Below are 21250 nucleotides of genomic sequence, written 5' to 3' on the forward strand. Positions count from 1 at the left end.
ACTTGTGTACTAGTCAGTCAGTTGGCCCACTTGTGGAAACTCAAGGTTCCATTAAAACTCAATTTGAGCAACAATGATTATGTTGTGGAGAATTTAAAGAAGATGAGGTGAGTGCTGAAGGCAAGTTAGCTATGACAGATTTTGAGAGATACAGCAGAGGGGAGAAGGGAACTTTTCCTGCTGCCAAGCAAAATTATCTGAGGGAGGTGTAGTTAATGCTAACATTTAAACTAGTTCTATATTACATCAAATCTATAAAAAGGTTTCAATAATACTCCCTTCATCCCAGATAATTTATCTCATTTTTCTATTTCGATTCATCCCATATAATTTGTCTCATTTAACTTTTTACCATTTTTAATAGTGAACCTCATATTCCACTGGCTCATTCCTATTCACATTTTATTATAAAACTAATATATAATAGTCAACTAACTTTTCATTACATTTTTTAAAACTCGTGCCCGGTAAGTGGGACGAATTATCTGGGACAGAGGGAGTATCTTTCTAATCTAGTTGTGCCAATTTAAAATTAAAATTTAGGCTAAGTCAAATTAATTGATAATTTTAAAGCCAATTGTTAAATTGTCTTATTAAAAAGTGTCAATTCTCCTAATATTAGATATCGATCGCATCTCGTTGAAAAATAAATTAACTAACAATAGTAAAAGTGTGATTATACTATCGAATTCTTTTGAAAATTATCAGCATTTCAGATGTGGAGTGTGGGCATCCCCTCAAAATAGAGTAATTAAAGAAAAAAGATGGTTGTCACTGACACACGTATGTAAACGTGAGGCCATTAAATCGTAGAAAGGCATAGTTTTTTAGATTAGTCAACCAATAAAAACATACTATCTCGTATTCCTCTTATCAATGATACTATTACAGTATGAGTATAATTCTTCTTATACACAGATCATAGACTTATAGGAAATGGGTAGATTTTATAATCACCCAACCTAACAAAGTTCTATCCATTCTTACAAATTACTAACTAACTAACCGGCCAAGAATTTCATGCAAATCGGTGGCTTCACTTTAGCCAAAGCCAGAATCGAGGCCGGAAGTATCCACAGCCCCTCCCCACATATCAAACCCGACGCCACCGCCGGCACCATCAGCGGCGCCGTCTTGGACCTGAACCTATGCCACAGATACACAACCAGCGTCCCCACACACATATCCACCGCAAAGTATCCCCCAATCAGAAACGGCACCGCCATCGCCGTCGGCAGCGGCATCCACTTCCCCACCCTCGCCGGCGACATATCCCTCACCAAGTTTATCCCCACCGCCGCCGAAAAGAACCCGTAGCACAGCTGCAAGCAATGCCTCGGCAGCGCCGAGAACCCCTCCACTCCGATGATCGCCAAGTTCCTATATATAATCCCAAACGGCGCCTTGAACTCCTTCTCCGGATTCCCGATGTCGAACGCCTTGTAGAATAAGAAAAAGCTCAACGGCGAGACGACGCACCCCAGCGCCGTCCCCACGCTCTGGCTCACCAGCATCGCCCTCGGCGACGTCAGCGTCAGGTGGCCGGTCTTAAAATCCTGCATCAGAATGCAGGACACGTTGATGATGGACTTGAAGAGCCCGCAGGCGGCGAGCGAGGTCAAGACGCCGTGCTCCTTCCCGGAGATGGCGGCGACGATGAAGAGGCCGACCTTGCCGTAGTTGTAGGACATGTTCATGTCGGTGAGGCCGGCACCGTAGGCGTTGCAGAAGGCGAGGCACGGCGTCACCACGTAGGCCATCACGACCAAATACCATTTCAGGTCAGGGAAGATGAAGGGGATTGCGATGACGGAGACAACTGCGAAGATGAGGTAACCGGCTGCTGCTATCCAGAAGGGGAGGCTTTCGCTGACGAAGACCTCGTCCTGAGTGGGATTAACTGCGGTCGAGTTAGGATGAGTGGAGTTCTGATTGAGTCTCCGGTTGTGGATGTTGATGAATGTGATGCCTAGTATCTTGACGAAGTTGTAGAGGCCGTCGCCGAGGAGGAGGGCGATGGGGATGAAGGCCTTATAGCCCGTGAGGCTTTTCATGCTCGATTCCGGGATATCGGCCGGAAACCAGTCTCCTTTGCGCTGGTGGATGAGCGGCCACATTAGCCCGTACGAAACGACAGCACCGAGCAGCAACGACAGATTAACAGCGTGGGAGCAGATCATGCCAGTGCCCACATATGTCAAGCTGAAATCGAAATAAAATCTGCCCAAACATGTACACAATTTGTCATTACTAATTGTCATAACAACAGTGGATAGTTTTTATGTTTGGTTTTCATACGTTTGTTTCTTTGCTTGGAGGCCAAAAGTGGGGAACTGAGAGAAGCCGCAGTTGTCTTTTGCTGTGTAGAACCACTGGAAGAAACCCCACACGAAGCTGCCGGCGAAGCTCTTGATGAATCCGTTCACTTGCTTCCTACAAAAATCATCAATCTTGTCAATAAACATTTCACTAAATTAGTTTTAAAAATACAAATATTACTTAGCCATTTTGTCTCCTCTGCCGTGAAAACCATTGATTAGTACTGCAGTAGCCAATCCACTAGGAAATGTCAATTTGTAGTCGATGATCAATATCTACACGTTATTGAAAACCAAGTCATTGGATAGAGTAGGATGATGATTGATAACTCCAATCAACACTTGATATACATGGACAAAAAAAACACTCACTTTTCGAAGAGGAATCAAGACGAATAGGCCTACAAAACAAACTAAAAACAGGAAAGCAGTCATCCAACCGATCCCGGGCTGTTTTATGCTACTCGGACTGTTCCCTGCAACGCTCAACCCGCCCGATAACTCGAACATTTTCCTGTTCATCGCCAGCAGATACGACGCAAATCCTCCTAAATCATATTCACAACACCAATTAACAAAATTTAAGTATTTAAACTATTTATAAAAAAACGAACCTCCAAGCGCAATACTGTAGCATGCAACAGAGCAAGTCTGAATCATGGTGTTTTCCTGCTTGGTGAAAGGAGCAGAAGCGATCCCCAGTTTGGCAAGCACCTTTGTCCATGTCCGAATGAATATGAAGGCGAGCAGCGCCGCCGACACGTTGAAGTGAGGAGTGATCCCAATAGTCAGTGTTATCTTCATCGCGATAATGCTGAATATGGACCCGATCACCACGCTTGCTACAAGCCCGCGCAGCGTTAGCTGCTCGTGCCATGGCTGCACCACTTCCCTCTCCTTCGACTCGTCCACGCCATCGTCCATGGTTGAAGACATTTATTCGTGGACGGAGGAAGTAGTTGTAAAGAAAAATAAGTGAGTTATTTATAATTGGTGTTAGCTAGAGGAACTGTGCTGGTTTGATTTCGACGTTTATGGTTGAATCAAGTTGGATGAAATTAAAGTCAAGTGGTACTAATCACTTGGAATATCGAGGAAACAAGTAACCAATCATGTATGCTACATGTTACATTGGTTGTACAATAATTTAAATGAATAGTTGGTAAAAGAGAAGCTTCTCCACAAGTATCTGGAGAAAGGTTGTGTGATTATTTCTTTTTGGAGAATCAATTGTTAACATTCATTTATCTCTCCTACTCCTAGGCTTCATGCTATACTATATTTACGATGATATAGTACACACAGTTTCCGATTGCCATGTTTATTTGTAATTAAAGGCCACATCTAATCTTATCTCTTGTCCGGTTACTTTTTTTTTAAACTTGAATCATGCCAATATATCTTGGCTCTTTTCAACACTATCAAAATTACATTGTATCACATGATTAATCATCTCAATTCTATCCATTTGACTAATTTAATTATTGCAAACTTTATTTTAGCTTGTCTCATATTGTATCTCACTATAATCTTATCTAATAAATCGAACATGAATACTTATTATCTATCTTACACTTTTTCAATCCTTTAAATTATAAGATTATGATATGGCGTGAATATTTAAATGAATCTTAGTTAGAACATGAATGCTACCATAGAAAAATATAAAGCCACATCAAATTTCTAATCTTGAATCTTTAGTCAGCAGTGGAAATTGATACTTTGACCTTTCTACTTATGGAGGCCACATCAGATTTCTAATCTTGAATCTTTAGTCAGCAGTGGAAATTGATACTTTGACCTTTCTACTTATGGAGAAAAGGATGTTAGTATTTCCACACTTAGACAATCTTTACTCCCTTCATCCCATAATAAGAGTCACATTTTGCCATTTTTATCCGTCCCATAACAAAAGACACATTTTCACTTTTACCATAAATAATAAGTAGATCTTACATTCCACTAACTCACTTCACTCATATTATATTATAAAATCAATATAAAAAATGGATCTCATATTCCACTAACTTTTCTAACTCACTTTACATTTCTTAAAACTCGTGTCCACACCAAATGTGACTCTTATTGTGGGAGATGGAGTAAAATAATTTAGAGCGTCTGTTTTGCAACAATGGAGTAACAATTGTACTACACCCTCCGTTTTTAAAAAATAGCAACTATTTCAATTTTGGATCGTTCCTCAAAAATATAAATTTTTGAATCTTTCTATTTTAGAACATGGACCTCACAATCCACTAATTCTACTTTCACTACTTTTTCTCTTCCTCTCTCCTGCTTGACTCATTTTTCTTTTCATCTCTCTTGCTTTACCAATTATGTATTAAAACTCGTGTCGTTTCAAATGTTTCTGTTTTTTTAACACGGAGGGAGTATTATTATAGCAATTTTTAAATTAATTAAAAACCTAAATGGGGGAACGTTGGTAACTTTCTTAATAATTAGATCATCTGCCTGCGCTCGCGCCGCTGGCACGGCGCTGCTCGATGCATCGAGCACGTCCGTGCCAGCGAGCATGTGACGTGGCCGGACGTGATTGGGCAACGGCATAGCCATTGCATTTGAATTTTTTTTAAAAAAAAATCGGTTTTTAATTAAAAAAACCGATTAAAAATAAAAAAATATTTTCTCACTTCCCAAAAAAATATATTCTTTTTTCTACCCACTTTTAATTTTTTTTAATTTTTTTCCCCAGAAATACACATTTTCATCTATAAATACCCCCACTTTCACACCAAAAAATTCACACCACACTACACAATTCTCATCTACATTCTCTCATTTCCATTCTCATCTACATTCTCTCATCTCCATTCTCAATCTTTCTTCCACTCATACAACATAACAATGTTCGGCCAAGGCGATCACCCTCCGAGCTCCCACGGTTGGAACCCTGATTGGTTCGGTTCACAACCGTTTCCTAGTCCGGTCAACGACCAAGATGTCCTCGAAGGGCTATACGGGTGGACACCCGAACCTAGAGCGAGGTCGACCGCCCCCTCCCAAACTCCGACTCCCCCTACTCGCGGTGTCCGCACACCGTACACTCCGGCGGAGATGGAGCAATTGTTCAAGGCGTTCTTATCAATCTCCGAAGATCCGGAGGTTGGCACGAACCAATCCGGCGATCACTTTTGGTGGCGCATTTGTCGCCGGTACAATGAAAACCGGCCGGAGGGAACAATTGAGCACAACGAGAGTATGGTGCGCAACGCCATCTACAGAGCCAACAAAGAAATCCAAAAGTTCCAGGGGTATTACCTCCAGGAAGAGCAGTCGGCGGGGAGCGGCCGGAGCGAGGTCGACATCATCAGTTCCGCCATGTCGACCTACCAATCCATGAACTACAAGGCGTTCAAGTACTTCAACATTTGGCAGGAGACGCGGTCGCATCCGAAGTATAGGGGAGGCGTAACATCCTCCGCTAGCGGCTCCTCCAAACGGTCAAGGTCAGTATCCCTATCCGACGCCGGCTCCGAAGACGTGGTTAGTCAACTCGTCGGAGCTAACTTGGGTAGCCCCGACGCCGGCCCGAGCGGTTCCCAACGCCGACCGCAAGGAAGGAAGAAGGCAGCGGCCAACCGCCGTCGCGCCGCGACTCCATCCGGCGATGCTCCCGAACCCGCTCCCGTTCCCATTCCCGTGCCCTATGCGCCACCTCCACCCCCCCACTAACTCGTTGTGGGCGATTTTGGCCCAACTCAATATGGTCAATAGGTCAACTATGACCCCCTCGCAACTTCGATCGCACGAGGCCATGATATTGGGCCTCCAAAAACAATTGGGGGTAGTGTCGGCGGATGAATAGTCTTCCACGGGGATATTTTTAGCTTTAATTATGTAAATTTTAAATTTTAGTATTTCAATTATGTAACTTTTAATTTTTAAGATTTTAATTATGTAATTTTTATTTTTTAGGATTTTAATTATGTCTTTTTTATTTTATTTGTAATTTGTAATATTATTTCAGTTTTTTAAATGAATTTTAATATTATGGAAATGTTTTTATTTAAATTGAATAATAGAATGGTGGGACCCTTGTGCTCGTTCTTGCGGAAGAGCACAGCTGCGGGTGTTGTGCTCTTGCCTAAGAGCAGGCAGAAATAGAGGCGCCGGACCCACAACCGTGCCGCTGGCAAGAGCACGGTTGTGGATGCTCTTAGAGCACCTACAACCGTGCTCTTGCCAGCGAGCACGATTGTGGGTCCGGCGCCTCTATTTCTGCCTGCTCTCTGGCAAGAGCACAACACCCACAGCTGTGCTATTCCGCAAGGACGAGCACAATTAATTTAAAATTCAATTAAACAAAAACATTTCAATAATACTAAAATTCATTAAAAAAAACCTAAATAATATTACAAATGGCAAATAAAATAAAAACGACATAATTAAAATCCTAAAAATTAAATGGATGATGAATGTGTTGATAATATGGGTGAAATCCATTTGAGGTTTTGAGTGAGGGATGAATGTGTTGATAGTTTGTATGAGAATTATGAATGAGAGATGATTTGATGTGATAAATGGATGATAATTGTATGTATTTATAGATGATTTTTGGGGAAAAAAATTTAAAAAAATTCAAAAAAATTCAGAAAAACGGGAAAAAACGGCCATATTTTTGGGATTTGGAAAATATTTTTTTTTATTTTTTTATCATTTTATATAATTAAAAATCGAATTTTAAAATAAAAAAAATAATTCAAAGGCAACGGCTATGCCGTTGACCAATCGTAAGCCGCCACGTCGCCTGCTCGCTGGCACGGCGCTGCTCGATGCATCGAGCAGCACGTACCAGCGGCGCGAGCGCAGCGGCGGTGGTATGCGTCCTCGCCGCTGGCACAGACGGACGCGGGACCGCCGTACACCGTTGTGGATGCTCTTAAACTTAGATTCTTACATAGATTTCAGAACTTGAGAAGTGTACGGCATCTAATTATTAGTCACTGATTACGTGTCATGCCAGAGTTGGCTTCACTCGAAATGTGAGGAAATTGTTTTGGGACCTTGAGATGTCAAATTTTATTTCGAGGGCATACTTATGAATATTTTTTTTATTAATTTAGTAGTCGTAGTAGTATTTATTTAATCTTGAGGTCCAGGTGTTATCTGGGGTAGAATTAACTCTTATTAAAATTTAAGATGTATGTATGGACTTTTATTATATTGATTTAAAACTGTTGTATCGATTAGTTCAGCTAATCTCGATCTTCATTTGCATAATTAGTAGTAGTATATTATATGCGCATCCGTAAAATAATTCTATATCAAGTCAGATTAAGATACAGTACTTTTAACTTTTAAGAGCATCCACAATAGCGCCTAGCGCACCGCCTAGCCGAGCGCCGGCGCTAGGCGGTGCGCTAGGCGATCTATTGCAGCCGCCTAGCGGATTTCGCGAAAAAAAACCGTCTTCGGCGGTTCCGCGGCGCTAGGCGATCCGCTAGGCGCTATTGCAGCGTCCGGATCGCCTAGCGCACCGCCTAGCGCGAATTTTTAATTTTTTTTTTGTTTCCGAAACACTATATATACGCGACTTGCCTGTCATTTTCATTCGCACCACTTGTATTAACGAGTACTCTCTCTATCTAAATTATTGTACTTTTTTAAAAATTATTGTAATTCTTTTTTAATTATTGTATTTTTTTAAAATTATTGTACTTTTTAAAATTTTAATAGTATTATTAATGTTTTCCGTATATGTCTCGTAAATTAAATTTCATATATTGTGTGATTGTTAATTATTTCATTTTGTATATATATTTGTTAATAGTGATGTGGATATTATGTGGCTAGGCTATGGCTGAGCTATTGCTGGGCTATTTGCTTGTTTTGATGATGTGGCAGGAGGATTTTTAGTGCTGATGATGTGGCAGTGGCTATGCTATGACTGAGCTGTTGCTGGGCTATTCCTATTGTGGATGGCCTAAATGTCATTATTTCTTATTTGGTGACATCAAACTCTGCAACTTCCAGGTAATTCTTAAAATTAGCAAGATCCATCTTGTAGAAGTACATCGATCAACCTAATCTTAACATAAAATAGAGTACAAACTTTAAATTTTAAGAAATAAAAGTACGAAATCCATTCATAGAAAATTACATTATCACAACCATAAATACTTATCAATTAATTTCAACCTCTATCACCTTACATTCACTGCTTTGAGATATTTTCAATGGACGACCTTGACTTATATAGTCTTCACTTTAGTCCCTGTCAACTGTACCAGTGGTGTGAGTACTAACTTCAATTTTCAAATGTAATATACGTAATTTTGGCATTTTGCTATCAGGAAAATTTGCCAATATAAAATTTGACATCTATATATTCTGCTCAGGACACTCTTTATTTTTTAGACAAATAAACATAAATTTAAAGATTGTGTCATGAAAGATTCGAATCCAAAACATTTACCACACTACTATTAGATGAACTAAAGTGAATAAATACCCACAAATGAGTAAGATTAGCCAAAGACCTCTCACTGAAAGAATCTTATAGTATCTCAATTTAGTCATTTAAGTTAGGACTCATAGGCAAGCCACTAGGCATTTGGGGGTTGAGTGTTATTATTAGAGAAATGATAATATTGTAGAAAGAGGATATATTGTTTGGTAGTTGGATTTTTTTGTCTCTAAATTTAGATAATTACTCTAATTTAATACGCTCTCAATAACTTTTTTACCAAATTTATTTAAATTGGGGATTATGGGACTATAGGAATAGGGGTGACCGGCCTACCATTTATTTGGGAGGATGGTCAACTGAATTTAATTTGGAGTACTTATTAGGGTTGAACACGAGGGCTGACCCAAGCCATTTCATAAATTGCGACAGTTAGAAATGGAGTAGTTGGATTCCTAATTCCACAGACAAATTCACATACTCAAGTTCAGAAAAAACAAAATACGTACAAGAATAGCAACTTAGGAACTCCAATTTTAATAATTCAATTAATTTGCACAATTCATATTTTATATTTAAGCCTTGTGAACTGAAAGCCTGCAATAAACATATACTCCTACAAGAAAAAGAGAGCATGGAACATATATAGCGTTAAGTAATGTTGCAAGTGCAAATATACGTCGAGAAAACTATAAAAGCTCATGACATGATAAAACTTTCTCTAATTCTTTTTTTGGTTTTAAGCTATAATTGATGAGTGGTTAATTACATAAATATCTTGAGTTTAGTGTGGTCATGTAAGTTGATTCATCAGGGAAGTTTCGATATTTTTATGTATAGCTTAATTTGTTGATTCAAGGGATGTTTCGATATTTTTATGTATAATTTAATTTCTTTCAAAAATTTGACCACTGTTTATATATGCATTTACATGTACCAAACTCGTTTTTGGACCAATTAGTATCTCATATCCTTGATTTGAAGTATACCATAAGATAAATATATGACCATTTCCTAAGTTATTGTTAAATACTACTAATAAAACTTAACGTTAGTGTGGAGAATAATTATATTAAAATGGAATGCAAACCTTCTGGTGTCGTGCCTACAGAGGTTTCACAGCCTTTCCCACCATAAAACTCTACTTAGCTATAAATTTTCCCACTTTAAATTTTATTTAATAAATAATATACTTCAGATTTAAATATATTAATAAGTGGTGATTAGACGCTTGGCTCAACTTCAACTTCAATAAATAATAGTACTACAAATTTAAATATATTAACACAATAAAAAACTTATCTTTCAATTCAATGATATAAAAATTGAGACACAATTACTAGCCGGGGAAATTTTTTAAAATAACAATAATTTATGACACAAAAGAAACCATCCCTAGGTTGATGGTAAATTATCTTAATTTTTTTACATTTTTAGGATGTTTTTATTTGTGTCTTCTAATTTTTGTTGGGATACCAATAATAAAGACAATTTATGAAGTGTTGTTGGTATAATTAGACATACAAATTAGCATCTTTAATAGTATTAAAAAAGTGTCTTTATCTGTTCTTTTTGTTGTAGTGTAATAGGTGGGGATTAGACGCTTGACTCAACTTCAACAATATATTTTCTTTTTTCAGCTCTACAATTTTCGATTAAAAACACACCCTGTACAAACTTTGCTCTAGACATATACACATGCTGTATAAATTACGGACAAAAAGATGATCACACTTCACAAACTCTTTTATGAACATTACAAAGAAAAGGAGGAAAGAAAATTTCCCACTTTAATTTCTCATGAATCAAGTTTATCTAGTATAGTATTATTTTTCTTTTTTTTTGTTATTTGTTTTTTTTTAATTTTCAAATAAGCTTTTGTTTAAATTATTCTATTTCATATATAACGAGAGTTATTTTTTCTCTCCCCTTTTCTTTGTTTTGAATCCAATTTTTATCTTTTATTTAAGAGATAATATATACGAATTGTGCAGTTTATCTGAAATTGCGCACACACAAAAAAAATCATCTTAGGAATGCACGACAAATTGAATTGCTCCAAATCAAATTGGGCTTGTCAGTCGAAATATCGTTTTGATTGCCACTTTAGCCATTTACATATTTCAAATCCAGTAGATGTTGGGCTTGTGAGGTTGATGGGCCGGAAAAAAAGGCCATTCACACACTCAAATAGATATTTTTTTGGTGTTGAGGGGTTTGTATAATTGTATTCTGCCTCAACGGATAAACGATTAAAATGAGCGAACTATTAGATTTCATGGTGATGAAATATTGAAATTGGAGTGTTTATATGAAATTAATTAAACTCTACTCTGTAACAGTTGCGTTGTTTAGTGCAGTAAAGGAATATGTAGAATGAATGTGATTTTGAGATTGTAAATGGACAAATACATCATACCTGAATGGTAGAATTGAATTTCATCCGTTTCATAGTAGTGGAGGCATTTCTTTCCGGCACATAGATTAAGAAAAATTGTGTTAATTAAAGGAAAATAAAGTAGAAATGAAAAAGGTGGAGAGATGAAGAGAGAATAAAGTAAGAGAGATTAAAGTCAGTGAGAAGAAATATATTGACTTTTACTATAAAAAAGGGAAATGACTTCAACGTACCAAAATGAAAAAATGACTCTACTACTATGGAACAGAGGAAGTAAAAAAATAAGACTGATTTTGTAATTTTTGATAATTTTTTATGAGTAAAGGTCAATTTTGGTTCTAAACATATGACCAAAATACGAATTTGGTTCAAAACATTCATTTTTTGGAAAGCAGGTCCATAAAAAAATGAAATCTTTGTTTGATTGGTCCTTTTTTTCCGGTTTTGTCAAAAAAATTAATGGTCATGCCACTGTGCAATTAGCGTTGACCGTTAGTTTTTTGACGGAACAAAAAAAAAAGACTACTTTGTCGACATTTTCATTTGTTATGGACATGTTTTTCAAACAGTGAATGTTTTGGACTAAATTCGTATTTTGATCATATATTTGAGATTAAAATAGACTTTTACTCATTTTTTATTGAACATGTGATTTTCTAAATATTGGGTACTAAAAAGGTGGAAACCTGAGTATAGTTTTGTACAGTTAACTTTTTTACTAAAGAAAGAAAAGCATTGCTTACAAGGTGGTGTTTGTGCTGGGTTAGACTTGATAAATTGAATTAATTTTACAAACAACCGCTGAAAAACAATTTCTTTCATAATTGTGCAATGTATTCAAACTCCAAGACCAAGCAATACGGTTGGTGTGGAGAGCCCACTAGGCTGGAAAGAGCTTGGGAACTTTGGTTTTGTAGAGCCATTATTCAATAATTTCAATTCAGTGTATCGCTTCAGCGGTTAGTTACTGGTTCAAACAATGCTAAGCCATTCTCATCGCCTATTAATATTAGAATTTACCTTGCCTGCTATGAAGAAGCCAAGTTGTAATGAGCATTGTACCAAAAGGTGGAAAGTCAAAAGCATAACAACTATAGATGAGACTGAAATGATAAGGGATCAGTCAAGTGATCATAAATCTCAAATCTGCGGCGCAGTCTCCTCTCAAAGCATACCAAAACCATTGGCTATAAAAAAAATCATCTCATTGACTAAAAATTACACACAAAATAGAAGTGAAATGGAGAAAATATTATTCAGTGACAGACAGGATACAGCCTAGAGCCAATTATCACCTCAGTCGTCGAAAAATGTGATATAAATGAATTTACCAATATATAAGCAAATTATTTAGAATATAAAAGTAAGGACGTCCGTTAATTTTGTAAGAGAAAATATATAGAGTATAGTATCATTTTCATAATTGGGCTTTTAACTTTCTTAATATTAGGATGTGTAATGAGAAACTGTAGTTACTGATGATGGGCGGGGTTTCTAAATCGTTGTTTTGTTTTTTGGTGGAATTTGGGTAATCTCACTTATCAATGCCTAAATTTGTCTTGTGTTCGGAGTTTTGGTCACTGTGACATAAAAGATGGTTCACCTCATATGATATTTTCTTTTTTATAACCAAATTCAAACAATGGAGATGCGGTAAAGCGAACGAGTTTTAATACAAAATTGATAAAGTGGGATAAAAATAGAAAGAAATAGCACGAGTTTTAATACAAAATGAGATACAAATAGAAATAAATGTGTGTTTTAATATAAAATTGATAATGTGAGATAGAAACAGAAAGAAATGTGTTCGCATGATTTTTAATATAAAGTTGATAAAGAAGAGATAGAAATAGAAATAATTTTTTTAATATAAAATTGATAAAGGGGAGATAGAAATAGAAAGAAATGTGTGTTTTAATATAAAATTGATAATGTGAGATAGAAATAGAAAGAAATGTGTGTTAGTAAAAAAAATGAGTCTCATCTCATTGGAGAAAAATAAATTTTTTCGAAATGTGAGTTTCTATTTTTAGGTGATAGATAAATAAATTATATTTTTAGTGACGGAGGAGTATAACATTGCTAGAAAATATTTTAAGTTTGCATTAGTATAAAAAGTTTTATTGTTTTAAGTTAGTATATATTCCATTTAAAATTCAAACATAGCTGGGTTTGTTAACATTTTTGTTAACCACAAGGATGAGAGATATTATATCCTCCGTTTCATCAAATTGAATCGTACTAAGTATTTCTTTTTGGGATGTCCAAACTAGATTTAGTCATTTTCTTTTATGATAAAAATCAAAATATTTTTTGTACGTTATTTCTTTCTTATACTTTTCAATACAATTTCTTAATTTTTATACTAAAAAATTTTGACCTAAATTAATTGGGACAGAAGGAGTAAGAAAAAAGAATATCAATATTGTTCACCATTAGTTAGCAAATGTATTTAACTGTTCAAAGCTCTTTCATAGGATAAGTAATCTATCAATATATAAAGTGCCAGTTTTTTGGACGGCCACATAGCAGCATTTTGGCAGGAAACTAAAGTTTGTTTTTGTTAATCTTTTTTAATAATTTTGGTAGCCTTTTATGAGTTAAAATTTCAGATCTTATTTTAAAATCAGTTTGCAATGCTTGGCAACTACCTTCTCAAAAGCACTTCTCACCCCTATTCTCGGTAACACACAATTAAGGTATAGGTGCAGGCCTATTACAATAGACAACTCCTATATACAAATAGAATACAATAAAAATTGCAAAATGTAACTTTTTTAATTTCTGCAAATCTGCAACGGATTCTTTTGCTTCCTTATTTGGAAGATCTTTAACCTCATACTAAAATCCAAAAGGAGAAAGATTATATTGGATATAGAATTAAAGAACCTTTTTTCCAAAATTATTGCAAAATTTAACAAACCGACTTTAAAAAACTATAGATGAATATGATGTTTAATGTGCAAAACTCTTAAGAAGAATTTATTTTGATGGATGTTGACCCAAAGAAATATGAAGAATTCGTTTAGTACTTTAATTGACAGAATCTTGATTCAATTTAAAATTAAAAAAATACTCCCTCCGTCCCATAGTAGATATCACACTTTCCTTTTTAGTTTATTCCACAAAAGATGTCACATTTCCTCTTTTGAAAAAACTTTCCTCTCACATCAATAATAAAATTATATTTTCTCTCACCACTTAACACACAAAACAACATCTCCAAAAATCTCGTGTCATCTCCCAAGTGTGCCATCTTTTTTGGGACGGAGGGAGTACTGTAGAAGAAAAAATTTGATGTGTAATATGCAGAATCCTGAAGTAGAATTTATATATTGATAGATTGGATACTAAGAGTAGTGTTAAAAATTTATAAAGTGCTCTAAATGAAAGAATTTTTCCAAAATGTGAATTTGAAGTAACTAAACCCTAATGAAACCTTACTCATTCTAATATGTGAATTCACTTATAGAGTTAATTTTAGAGAGTACCTCTTTATCTTCTTCTTTCTTCTTTCTTCTTTCTTCTTTCTTCTTTCTTCTTTCTTCTTTCTTCTCTCTTCTCCTACTTTTTGCTGAGCCACTGCAGGTTTACCTAGCGGCGTGCATTGCTGTAAGATAAAGAGAGATTCATATTTTCTGCAGTTTCCAACACTTCATATTTTCTGCCAATGCAATTAATACATGTGATATGAATAGTTAGATAATAAAATCACATATTTATAACATAAAAAATAAGAGAACAATATCACAATTTAGAACATAGAAAATAAGACACAGAGAAAGTAATGAAAGTAATAGAGAGGGGGTGACAGGTTATTAAACACAAAAGTCTACAAAAGTCATTCCTGCTATAATCAATAACAATTACTTTATTAGATTCCAATGCAAGGTCTCATTGAACAAAAAAAATATGTGTTATGTTTTATATTTAAAATCTAGATTATAAGTTTAAAAGTCTGTAACAATAAACTTTAGTATTCTATGAATAGAATTTGCAAAGCAAACTGGAATTAATTATTGCAAAAGAGTAGTAATTGATAAACATCGATCATGAAATGTTTAGCAGTTAATAGAAGTTAATGTGCACCCATTAGGGCTAAGTTCCTAACCTATTTGTGAATATACTTTTATATTCATAAATTAAATAGAAAAAATGTGTAGAATTGTAGTAAGAGTGTCCATAATGGGAAAGCCGCGGCCCGCGGCTCGGTGCACGGCCCCCCATTGCAGAGAGCCGAGAGCCGAGGGCGAGCCGCGGCCGCGGCCTTCACGCGGCTGAGCCGTGGCTGAGCCGCGTAAATAATTTTTTTTTTCAATTTTTTTTTATAAATATGCACTTCTATTTCCATTTTTTTCACTTCTTTCTACACTTCCAATCCCTTCATTTTACACTTCCAAACCCTACAAAAAATGCAAGGTGGAGATGGTAATTCCCCGGGGTATGGAGACTCGGGATACGACAACTTCCCCAATCAGATGTGGAGTCCGCAATCGCCCCAATTCCGGGTCCAGTCATTCCAGCAGAGGAACTTGGTTCGCCAACCATCGAGGTTCGGTGACTACCGACCGAATATGGACGCGATCAACAACCCGTCCCAGCACTTCCAATCCTCCCAATTCCAATACTCCCAGTCTCCACTGTCTGAATCTGATAGATTCACATGGGAACAGTTGATGGGTACACCGGAGACCCCGACATCCGGTAGTGTGGAGATGGAGGCCGCTACCGGGGTCGCCGAACCAGCGGTGGAGGGGGGCGAGGCGGCGACGGTGGCGGTGGGAGGCGTGGCGGCGGCGGTGGGAGGCGAGGCGGCAGAGAGCAGGGGCCCACCGGGGGCGGGCGAGGCGGAGACGGAGAGCCGGAAACCGGCGGTGGCCGAGGCGGTGGTGATCGGCGGGGCGAGAAGTACAAGGATGATGAATCCCTCGCTGTTGCGCGGGCTTGGGAGGCGGTCACGACGAATCCGGTCATCGGCACGGATCAGACCGGCTTTTGCTTCTGGAGGCGCGTCCTGACGGTGTACAACGGCTTCAAACCAGAAGGCAGTGTCGGACGTGATGAAGGCCAGATCCGGAAGAAGTTCGGCCGGATCAGTAGAGCTGTGAAGAGGTTCAGGAGCATTTACGAGAAACAGCTCCAGAATGCCGAAAGCGGTCGCAGCAAAGCCGACGTACGGGCGTTATCGTATCAGTTGTTTAATACTGAACGTTGGCCCAAGTTCACCTACTGGAATGATGACATGCTTCTCCGAGACTCCCCTCAATTCAAGGCGATCTGCGATGATGAGACCTGTCTAATACGATCAGCGTGACAACAGCAGACGAGGAACCATCGGTGCCGAAGGAAGTGACAACCTCAGCTACGAAAGTCGTGAAGCCAAGGCAGCGGAATAGGATCGAGAGGACTTCAGAGGCGAGATCGTTGAGGCCGAGGGATCGAATCAAGCCTCCACAGAAGCTGGCGAATTACGTCGCCAAGTAGCGACGTAATTAGATGAGATGCTCTGTTTTCCTTTCTTTTCCTTAGTTACATTTATTTCCTTTTCTTAGTTATTTTCTTTTGATTATTAATTATTTTATTGTAATTGCGTCGGGCGTTCTATAAGCCCCGTTCGGGTTTTCTTCTTTGGTTCTTTCCCGAACGTCTAGGCTAGGTCGAATCAACCCTAGGGTCTTAGTATAAATAGGGCCTTTCTTTCGCTGATTTGCAGCATATCAATATATCAAATATTTTGGCCCAAAGCTTGAGCAACAAGAAACGCAATTCTCTCCGCTGACGACGAGTCTCTCGCTCGCGTACAGCTTCTATCATCGGAATTCGCCGCCGACCCAGACCTCCTGGGCGCCGGATCATTACCGACGTGTTTCTTGATCGTGTGATTACCGACGTTAGGAGTTTCGCTCCTAACACTGTCCTACTAGAAAGCGGACAAAAATCGGGGCCGACGACACCTACAGCAGTGGTAGCGACTCACGTGCATTCGACCTGAATGACGATGTGAGGGATGAGCCCCCCTCGACAATGTCGAGGCGCCAGCGCCCACAGGGCCAACAAGCCGCCATCCGGGAAGCTAGAACCGCTTCCCAAGTCTCTCGGGCGAGCGCGGCGGCACCGCACCCTTCACCGACCGCGGAATTGACTCAAACACTGGAGGTGCAGATGATGAAGCAACTTGCGGATAACTTGTCCTTGTACGAGAAGTCGACGGACCCTATCACCAAGATGATGTACTGCGACCTCATTCTTAGATTGAGGTCGAAGTAGGGCTTCTCCGTTCGGTCGGAGACGGGCGAAGCTAGCGCCAGTGGGGCCGGTGTCGGCGGCGGTGGAGGAGGTGAAGAAGATGTCCGGATTCCGATGACGCCACCGAGTAGGTAGCGGTGGCGTTTTTTTTATCTTTTTATGTTATGTTTTTAAAAAAATTCGTTGTAGAATTTTCCCCTATCAAAAGTACGACGAAAATTTATCTCTAATTCGTAACTTTATTAAATTATGTTTATTTCCCAAATTATTAGTCTACTAAAATTTAATATAGTTAAATTAAAAAATAACATTAAAAAAGCAAATAAATTAATTTTTTTTAGAGGGCCACATTTGGTGGCCCTTGTTATTTTTGTTAATTTTGTTATTTTTACTATTGCGGAGGGCCACATAAGAGCCACGAATGGTGGCCGGGCCATACTTGGTGGCCTTCAAGGGCCACCATTGTGGACACCCTAAGCATATGATTAATATTTTTGTATTAATCATAGATGATAGGATGTGAAGCAGTCATAGGATTAAAGTGAAAACAATTAAAAAGAAAGAACTGCATACCTCTTTTTAAAATCTGAATTCAGAATCAGTAGTAGGCTTTGTAGCCTCTCATGCTTGCCATCTTATCTTTTTCTCAAGCATCTTATCTTTTTCTCTTCTCTCTGTAATGATGGTAGTTTGAAGAGAGAAAGCAGACAGCTAATCTTATTTTTCTTCTTTTCTCTTTTTCCTGAAGAGTAGGAGTTAGAGTTGGCTGTTTATATTTAGGTTAGGTTTGTTTTTTTAGTCAATAAGTGAGATTTATTATACTAATGCAAGAAAGGTTAATTATTGGTTAAATGAAATGAGTCTTAAATGAACTTATATGGTTGCAAACTAATGAAATTAAATGGGCCAAATTAATTATAATATCAGTATGTTATATTAACTTATGTTCGTATTAATATGACCATAAATGTATTAAACTTAGCATGCAGCAATTAAAAGAATTTTAGATTTGGATTTATTATTTTATGTATTTTATAATTCTCCTCATAATTAGTTATTTGGAAGGTCTTTATCATTCTGTTTTATAGGGAACCTGCATGTTTTTCTAACCAGCACACTAGACAAGAGAGCCCTATAAATAACCTGTCCTAACACAACATCCTCTCTCAACCAAAATCAGTCAAGAAAACCAACAGTAAAATAGTTCAGTTTCTTCTTCTTCTTCCCTATTTCATTTTCTGCATACTCAATCTCTTTCCATTTATTCTTATATATTCTCTTATGAATCTTCACTCTGTTCTTAATGTGTTTGCTTCTGTTTCTTATATATCTATTTTTTCCAGTTTTTAATACTATGTACTCAATTAATAGAATGTTCTAACCTTGAATCTGTCAATGCTTCCATTTCTCTGATCCTTGAAACCTTGAATGACTGCTTTATTTGAGATTTTTGTACAGCCTATCCCTGCATGTAAAATTTACATGAAAGATTTATTTTCTGTTTCTGTATTTACCTTCATGTCTCTTCAATATGAATTTTCATATTCAGTTCCTTTAAATATGAACTAACCTGTTTTTTTCAGTTTTGTACGCAATCTTTGTTCTTTTTCTTTCACTTCTACTTGCAATTCATTAATGTGATTGTCTGCAAAAAAAATAAAAATGAAGCAGCATTCAAGGTTGAGTCAAGGTTGAAGATTGTTAGTTAAATGTTGGCAATGGCGCATGTATGGTATGTGGTCACTACTACCTGCATAGCTCTCCCCATAGATGTAAAAGTCCTTCGTAAAGGTTCTCATGATTGTGCTTTTCTGGGAACCTGCACATTTATTAACCAGCATGCTCTCCATTTGTGTTCTTTAAATACCCTGCCCTAACCCTTCATAATCACTTAGCAAGCTCTCTGCAACAGAAATCAATCAAACATTATCAGCAACAAAGATCCACTTCAGATTTTTCATAAATTCTTCATCCATTCTTCTTCACTTTCTGGTCTTCTATATACATTTCTTTGTTATTCTGACTTCCACTATTTGTAAATGTTCATTTCCTCTTATATAAAATAATTTACCTCCTGTAAATATTCATTTGCAGGAGGATGTTCTGTATTAAATATATCTGAATACTAACATGTTTATATCATATTTATTTTTGATGTTCCTATTTCTGTATTAGTTTAATATTATCTGTGTTAGCTCCTATATAATGAATGCAGTTTTCGTACCTTTACTCTGTGATTGCTTCTATTGCTATCTAATTTTTGTTCCTATCGTGGCTCCTTCATGATTTCTATTCTTTTAGATCATCTCCAACAAATAGAATGTAAATTAGATTTTTCTATTTCTAATTTTGCTATTTTAATAAGAAATTTTAATTAGCAGGTTTAGGATCTACAAATACTCATTTACCTTTGCTATGCTATAATGGTTCTTTCTATGCAACTTTTGACTTTCCGCACGTGTAGATCACAATGCTGCTATACTTTTTGTAAATTGATATCATTCCCTGCATACAGAAGATAATTTCATTTTCTACAACATTTTGTTTAAATAAATGACTCATTCTATAGAGACACCAAGTGAAGTAATGACTCTGGGTTGGTGGTTTGTCCTGATTCTTTGGAATAGGTGAAGTCGTCGCCGATTTTGGCCTGAGTTTGGGTAAATACACCGTCGTCGATGAAGCTCACCGATTTCGTCGGTGTGTGGAGGAGATTTAGGGTTCCGTCTGTCGGGTGGTGTTGAACAACCATGAGTTTACATGGAGTATAAACTACCGGTGAGTAGAAAAAGTTGTCGCTGATTTGTGGTGCGGCGTGGTCAGCGGCGAAGTTTTGTAGGCGGAGATGGTGGAGCGGCGCGATTTTGGGCTAGGGTTTAGCTGGGGCGGTGGAAGAAATGGAGAGAAAATCCCTTTTATATTTTCCTGTATAACATGCTACTATTGTAATGTTCATTTATTAGGCAGATCAACTGTAAGAGCATCTCCAACGGCGGCGTCAGCGTAGGCACGCAAATTTTTCGCGGACGCCGATGCTGACGCCGAACCATTGCAGCCGGCGTCAGCGAAACCGGCGTCAAAATCGGCGTGCCTACGCCGATTCTTGGTATGACGCCGATTCTCACGGCGCCATTGTAGGCCATGAATCGGCGTCAGACCGGCGTCAGAATTTTTTTTTTTTTTTGAAACACTATATATACGCGCTTTGGACGTCATTTTCATTCGCACCACTTGTATTAACGAGTACTCTCTCTATCTTAATTTCTGTACAAGATCAACAACGAGAAATGAGTAATGCCGGTGGTGGTGGTAGTGGTAGGGATGCTGATGAGTACGAGCGTATGATGAACGAAGAGCTAGATGCATATACGAACGGTGAGGTTGATCGATGGTTGGAGAGTTATATGCAGTCGGCGGTACCTCGCCCACGACCAATTGTCCACCGTCGACAAGTGGTTGATCGTGATCATGTAGCTGCACATCAGCGCCTGTTCACAGATTACTTCGCAGAGGAGCCGCGTTTTAACGCCAACCATTTCAGGCATCGTTTTAGGATGAGGCGGGACGTGTTTATGCGTATTGTTAACGCTTTGGAGCATCGATATCTGTATTTCCGCTTCAGACACGATGCGGCTGGCAGACCCGGCCACACCCCTATTCAAAAGTGCACTGCGGCAATCAGGCAGTTGGCCTACGGAACTTCGGCAGACATGTGGGACGAATACCTCCACATCGGTGAGACGACTGCCATTGAATGTATGAAGTATTTCTGTCAGGGCGTGATTGAAGTATTCGGTGATCTGTATCTCCGAAAGCCTACCCTCGAAGATTGCCGGGATCTGCTGCGGATGCACGGGGATC

The 21250-nt window shown here is 37.9% G+C and overlaps 1 protein-coding gene across 1 annotated transcript; it reads right to left on the reverse strand.

Moving 5' to 3' along the window:
* Positions 1-807: 807 nt before the first annotated feature.
* On the reverse strand, positions 808-3280 carry LOC121768889 (metal-nicotianamine transporter YSL1-like). Its single transcript, XM_042165491.1, has 5 exons — positions 2933-3280; positions 2691-2866; positions 2500-2594; positions 2299-2433; positions 808-2220 (listed from the first exon to the last, which is right to left on the reverse strand). The coding sequence occupies exons 1-5, from the start codon at positions 3252-3254 to the stop codon at positions 1002-1004; spliced, it is 1947 nt and encodes a 648-aa protein (XP_042021425.1). The 5' UTR covers positions 3255-3280; the 3' UTR covers positions 808-1001.
* Positions 3281-21250: the final 17970 nt, after the last annotated feature.

The sequence above is a fragment of the Salvia splendens genome, chromosome 15 (genome assembly GCF_004379255.2).
Source record: "Salvia splendens isolate huo1 chromosome 15, SspV2, whole genome shotgun sequence".
Classification (NCBI taxonomy): Eukaryota; Viridiplantae; Streptophyta; class Magnoliopsida; order Lamiales; family Lamiaceae; genus Salvia; species Salvia splendens.